Raw genomic sequence first — 7,411 nt, forward strand, 5'->3', positions numbered from 1 at the left:
ATTTCTTTGAATAGGAATAGGATTTAAATAACTAGAAATAACAGATATAAGAAAATCGAAAAAATATATTATATGACTATAAAATTACAAAATCACAGATGGATTCAGGTTAAATTATCAGTTTTTCCTATAAAAAGAATATTAAAAGCCTTTAATTATGGATTGGTTATGTTATCTGAAATAAAACAAAGCAGAAATTGATAATATTCAAATTCATATATGTATTACTGCTGTAAAAATACATGCATCCAAATATAGAGTATGACTTTTATTTTCATGGAAAACCTATTATTTCTCATAACCACTAATCCTATTAAGACCTATTTTCTCTAATAACCTTTAATTCCTGCAAGACTCCATTATTTATACGAATTCAAAACTATCCTACTATGCAATCGTCTTCATCACTCTCCTTGAAAGAGATTTGGAAAATTACAAGAAGAAGAGAAAAGAAATACAAATAATTAAGAAAAATGGAGCTTAAAAAGTTGATGCTTTTCCTTGTTGTTTCTTCACTTCTCTTATTCTTTGTAGAGGGTCAAGAATCATCTCCATCTCCTTCTCCTTCTCCTTCTCCTTCAGGATCATATTCTACAATGGATTTGCCTTCGCAATCTCCATCACCATCTTCACCTGCATCCTCACCACCATCCACCTTTTCCGCCTCTGCTGCTAAAAATGAAGCTGAAACTCCGATTTCACCATTTTGGTGAAAAGTTTTAAATTTTCATTTTTATATGAATGGAAATTTAAATATTATATTTATTTTTTATTTTTTGTTACAGCAGTGAAAACGTCCTTGGAAAAATTAGAAGCACCAGGGTCTTTTTCTCTGCCCTTCGGTTTAATTTGTTTTTTTGATATTAAATGTTTACTGCTGTAATTAGTTTTATTGCAGTAGTGCTATAAATAATTGTTATTATTGGAATAATAAATTTTTTTTATTTGTGTACTTTTATAACTAATACTTTTTATTGATTAAATATTTAATTTTTTTTTATTATGGAAATAATTTGTGTATTTTCATTAATAATTGACTCTAAACTATAACTTATATCGAGCCTTTAAATATTAAGAAGGCCTTTTAGAATTATACACCTACCTATATCACTGTTTTCAGGTTCGTTTTCGGTTGCCTGTAAACAAAAACTTCTTTCAGTATAATTTTATTGTCGATTTCTCTACATTACCATGATTCATTTGAAGATACAGGAAATCTATCAACTTGTTATTTAATTTATGTCTTTATATATTTATTTCTAATTGGATTAAGAAATTTTTTATATTAAATTTTAGAAAATTTATTTGTCCTATTAAATTGTAGTATCTTTTACTTTGATATTGATTAAATATTCAATAGTCCTTAACAAGAATAAAAATACAAAATTTAGTAAAATAAAACTGAATAATTTAAAAGTTTTATAATGCATATTATTTAAAATGAAAATATAGTTATTATATATTAAAAATTTGTATAAGAAGGGGGAAGAAGGAAGGAAGGAAAATATTAGGTTGGCGCTTTGGATTATGAAATATTAAATAGAGGAAAAGAAATCTTAAAATTTTGAGACGTTTTAAGCTCAAAAAAACCAAACAGAACCGCTTAGCAATGGATGATGACTTTTAAAATTGAAGATTTGTGATCGGTGATGACAAACGCGTTTAAAGAGCGTGTGGATAGTATTCTTAATATCCTTATCATTAATTGCATTGCACTTCCAAGTCGGCAGTCGTATTCCGATTCCTACTTCCACTACCAACAAGAGGCTCTTCTTCTACACTCTCTAACGGCCATTTATTAATTTTACCATCACATCCTATTTCACAAGGCAATATTCATTTTCATCCTTTTAAATTTTTATTTATTTTATTTCACTTTTATGTTTTATATAATTACATATTTTATATCATTTTTATTTATTATTATTAAGTCATTTTATATAATTAAATAGAAATTTAAGAATTTAAAAACTTAAAAATTCATTTTGTCATCTAACAGCCTCTCTTTATCCAATCTACCAAAAGGAAAACTCAATTCTTTGCTTATAATATTTACTTATTTAACACTTCCTGCGTAGCCGTTAGCAGGCCAATTCAACTTAGAACTTGTCAACCCCTTTGGACCTTCCTTTTCATTTTCCCTTCCCCCTTTCTTTAATAATTTCTCTTTCTCATACGCCTGTATATATATAAGCTTAGACTCCCCCAGTTTCTCTCTACCTTAGCTTTTAGCTAGTCTCTTCTCGGTCCCTAAACCAAAGCCATGGATTGTTTAGTCCTGCCTGTTTCCATATTGAGAAAGCGCTACACTGCAGGGTCCCGGCTAGGCTACCGGCCACTAACTGAAGATGGGTTCGGCGGTTTGGATCGGCCGGTGAAGGTGGTTGTTGGTAAAGAGAAGAGAGAATTCTTGGTGGATCCATTTGTGTTGGAAGAGAGCCCTTTCCGAGTTCTAATAGAAACAGTAAAGAAGGGCAGTTATGATCATAATTTTGATGATATGAAGAAGAGAAGGACGATATTTGTGGATGTGGATGCGATTCTATTTGAGCACATGTTGTGGCTTATGTATAATGATTGTTCCTCTTTGTTTCAGCTCAATCTCGAGGAGATTATTGACTTCTATGCACAAGATTATTAGACAGATATAATGAATACATACATACATATATATACATATAGGGGAATTATTAAGGTACTATCTGTGAATTTTATTCATTTCAAGCTTGTTGAGTTTATATATTCCATATGCATATGTAGTTTCCTTGATTATTTAAATCAAGATTTTATGATACTAACAATTAGAGGGATCTTTGGCAAATGGATGTACTGATGTCTTATTATTTTGATGAGATTGCTTCTTCTTTCCTTCTTCTTCTCTGTTTATTTCCTCAAATAAAATGAATTTTAATTTATGAGAATTATACAGAGGGTTTATTTTCTTCTTTTTTAAGTCCTTTAGATATCAAAAGAATGGTGGAATTCTTTGAGGAATGTGTTTTTTCTTATTACAATTTTATATAACATCGCTCTAGAATTCTGTAAGTGGCAGAATTGGATTTAGGTGAACTACTCGTGTTTACAATCAGTTCATATTACATAACTCACTTTTCTATTAATGAACAATGAGAAAGAAAAAAAAAGTGTCATATTTATATGCAAAATGTGTATATTTTCCAGTACAGTATTTTTCCAACTAGAATGGGTAAGTCAGAACTACGATTTTATTTGTATAAAGTGCTAAATTTAATAGTATTTTGATTATATATATTATTAGAATTTTTCTGAAAGTTTGAAGCAAAAACAAAAAGTTGAATTGGTGTATTGCACACTCTACAGATGGACCTTGTTAGGTTGTAGAAATTTCTCTCTACCGTGTGGCTAATTGAATTTGAGAATGACTGGTGGAGAACAAATACAGCTAGGAATGCTTCATAATCAAGCTTAAAAGATGCCCATTTCTTATTAGGGAATTGCCACCCAAATCTATGTCTACATTTTCACATTTATGCAAATTGCCATTTGTTAAAGCAACCTCTCGATGTAGATATAGTAATTCCTTTCTAGTTAATCAATAGACAAAATTTATGAGCCCACGGCAGAGGCAGGATAATGGTCCAGAAAATAGGCATTATATAATAAAAATATATAAATAATAATTACATCAAGTATTATTGTAATTTTATCATTAGTAGCTATTGCATACATTTTATATACGAAATTAGTTAATATAAGGCAAAACGATTCTATCCTACATATTCCGAACTTTGATCATCTTCGTAAATCTCTTTTTATTTTTAAAATTTATTAATTTGGTCCACCATTTTTGCATATTGTATCATATCTACCCACCTTCGTTTTGGTATGTGTCACTTATGACATGGCACGCACATAATGTGGTTTGTTTGTTTGACTACATGGTTTACCACTTAAAAAAAGTTCAAAACTCACCATTTTATGTTTAAACTAAGGGAAGGGAAAATCATCCCAACTATCAAGACCTTTCACCATTTTTTCAAATATATTCTTACCTTATAATTTTATCTTTTGGTCCATCATCTTTGCATTCCATATCAAATTTGCCCAAGTTGTTTCAGGCGCATGTCTATGATGATATGTCATGCAAATTTGTCTTTTTATTACCAACATACATTAGTTTGTTCAAAAGGAAAAGAAAATGTAGTCAGATCCTCTGGGACAACAATGCCAAAGACTAGTAAGAATGCAACTTTGGTGATTCAAGATGGGCAGCATGTTCTGCTAAAAATTTTTCAAAAGTTTAAGAAGTTGCACTAATATTGCATGGTGCATATGTATACTACAAATAATTTTGAAGCATTTGCTTTTTTATTTAGGTTCATTGGGCATATATATATAATGCAGACAATATTGACTCGAACAACTTTTTATAGTATTTTTGTCTGAATTTATTTAATGTCATCATAGGCACACGCCTGAAACAACTTAGATAGATTTGATATAGAACGTAAAGATGATGGACCAAAAAGATAAAAATTATAAGGTGAGGGTATATTTGAAAAAATGGTGAAAGTTCATGGTAGTTAGGATAGTTTTTCCTTCCTTTAATTTAAGCACAAAACATTGAGTTTAGAACTTCTTTAAGTTGTAAGTCATGTAGTCAAACAAATAAGTAACGTGTGCATGCTATATCATGAGTGGCACACGCCAAAATAATTGTGGGTAGATATAATATAATATGTAAAGATGGTGGACCAAATTAATAAATTTTAAAGGTGATGATAGATTTGCAAAAATTATTAAAGGTCGAGGTATCTGAGATCGTTTTGCCTTTATATAAATTATTTTTTTTGATGAATTTTTATATTTTAAATAGTAGCTATAAAAAGTTTAAATAGATTTTAGTTGTCTAAAACGAGTTGTACTTTTCATTTTCCAAACTAAAAACTAGTAAATCGAAAAATATGTTTCATTAGTGTAACTCTTCAGTACTCTGTTTTTCAGCTGTAATATAATATGTTGAAAGATTTGAGTTTCTATTCTGCGTCTCTTGCAGGAATTTGAGGTTTGTTGAAATTCATACAATGCCAATGAAACTGTGAGCACGATTCTGAAACGCATGAGCGAAAGATGGCCATTCATGGAGGGGCGGGAGGGGAAACAGGCCAAAGATCATTATCACAGTTTTAGGATTTCTGCCTAATCTTGGTTTTGATTGATTTTTGGAACTAATTTGATGGAGACGGGTCAACAGTCAAACTCATCGCTCTCTGATTTTTCTTGAGTTTTGGCCAAATTTCACTACTTAGAACTCTGCGTTTGCCCCCTTTTTTTTCAGATGTTATTTACTTAATGATTTTTTTAATAGAAAATTTTAATTGGTGCTATTCTGTCTAGAGCATTTGATTAGTTTGGTTAAATATTTTATTTTTGTATAATCAGTGGAAACTCACCTTTCTTTAAGGGATAATTCTTAATATTAACAAGATTTTAAAAGAACGTATTCTCCTTTTATTTATTTATTTATTTATTTTTTGTGGGGTGTTAATCTTTCATTATTTTTAATAAAATCAGACCAACTTTTGATGTCTATATGTATTTCTTATGCGTTCGCGGTCAGATCACAAATCTATAAGAGATTACTTTTAATTTTCTGGATATCATTCTTTCACAACTTCCAGTATAATCATGTCCTTTGGTTACTTCGATGCAAAGTGCATGTTTTTACATAACCAACAAAGAAGGTTATTGGTCATTGAGTAGCAATCCAACATATGCTGCCACTAAAAACAGTAACTCAGTCATAATTAAGACATGAGTTATCATCTAAAACCTCAGGCTAATACAGCATCCAATGAGTTGGGCCTCAGTCTATTATAAAACCCGAACAAAAAGAATCCCTCAAGGCCTCAACAAAACTCATTGGACCAAATAGTTTTAAGCCCATTTGTCAATAGAAAATCAAAATGACACAACAATTGGTAAAAAATCATCCCTTGCCCTTGGCTAGAAGAAACCAGTTGAGAGAAATATTATATGGGAGTCAAATTAGAAACTGAGCAAGCGCAGCAAAGGCTCAACTCTACATTTTGTGCTTTATTTTGTTTGCCTTTCTTGCATCACCTCATCTATCTAATAATCTTTTATAATTATATACCTTAGACAGGGTTGAACTGTGTAATACATGATAAATACGTATCTTCAGGAACAAATTTATAGGAAGTCTTTTTCATTTTCCTACAGTAATCTTTACTTCTTCCTAAAAGTAATGACAAAGTTACCTTAACTCTAGGACAGAGTTTGTTCAAATATCTTTATTAGAATACTTTCAAATTTTTAATTCAAGTTTATTATCTTACTTTTTTTTTTTTTTCAATAATTATTTCAAACAACATAAAAGTGAATCAAATAAAGGGTATTGCAGTCGTTTTAATTTATCTTATTTTGTTTACACCAATTATTAGAGTAGATTAGATTGTTTTGTTTAATCTTTCTTGTGAAATCCTAATTTGTCCATCTCTGCGTATCAAATGCAATTTAGGTCCTTTTACTCAGTCAATCAATGTTAACGGCAACATATTAATGTCAAAATCATTTTCGCATCTCAGTGAAGACAATAGAATATGATAATAAATATTTTCTTTTTCTTTTTATTTCCTTTTAAGAAAAAAAGAAAAAGAAAACGACTTTGTAATTACTCTGTACACAAGGAATCCGGATTATTTATTACTAGGGATTGATATTAAGTAGTAATTAATTAGGGATGTCACATGGCTTTAAAAACACCATCCAGTTGTTAATTTAACATTAAAGCAGCCAAAGCCCAGAAAAAGAGAAAAACAGTAAGAAAGAAGAGAGAGATAGAGAATCCGTAGGACGTTGTCATCATCGTTGTCGCCTCTACCAAGATCACTGTAGACAACTCATAAACAAGTTGTTGGAAATGTTGTTCCATTAGATCAAAGCTTATTCTATGATTTAATCCAAAAATTAAAATAATATGAGACAAAAGAACAAATTGCTTTCTTGTAGCAATATGAAATTCAACTGCTCTCCCTTCCTGATAATCTCTATATGTAAAGCTGACAGCTTAGACAAATAATTATAATATTCAATCAATTTAAGTAAATATATAATAAAGACCCGGTCAGCTCATGTTACAGTCAAAATAATTATCCCAATAACACTTGCCCCTTATTTAATTATGTTGCTAAGCTGGTGTATGGGATCTAACTACCTTTCAAGTTTCTCAAAACTATTGCTTCTCCTTCTGCTCCTAGTCATCATCATCATTATCTCCTACAATATATATTACTAATTAAGAATTAGCTGATAGATTAAAAAAAAAAGAAGCTACTCCCTGTTGTTTAGATTTTAGGAGGACAGAAACCTAATTTTCCCACAAAGAACTGTAACCACGCACTGAGTAATT

At 30.2% G+C, this 7,411-nt stretch overlaps 1 protein-coding gene across 1 annotated transcript; it reads left to right on the top strand.

The window, feature by feature from the left end:
• The first annotated feature begins 2,090 nt into the window (after positions 1 to 2,090).
• Positions 2,091 to 2,868, top strand: LOC8284609. The gene has a single exon (XM_002519781.4). It carries the CDS (start codon positions 2,264 to 2,266, stop codon positions 2,639 to 2,641), a length of 378 nt encoding a protein of 125 aa, XP_002519827.1. The 5' UTR covers positions 2,091 to 2,263; the 3' UTR covers positions 2,642 to 2,868.
• The last annotated feature ends 4,543 nt before the right edge of the window (positions 2,869 to 7,411 follow it).

This window comes from Ricinus communis, chromosome 5, assembly GCF_019578655.1.
Source record: "Ricinus communis isolate WT05 ecotype wild-type chromosome 5, ASM1957865v1, whole genome shotgun sequence".
Classification (NCBI taxonomy): domain Eukaryota; kingdom Viridiplantae; phylum Streptophyta; class Magnoliopsida; order Malpighiales; family Euphorbiaceae; genus Ricinus; species Ricinus communis.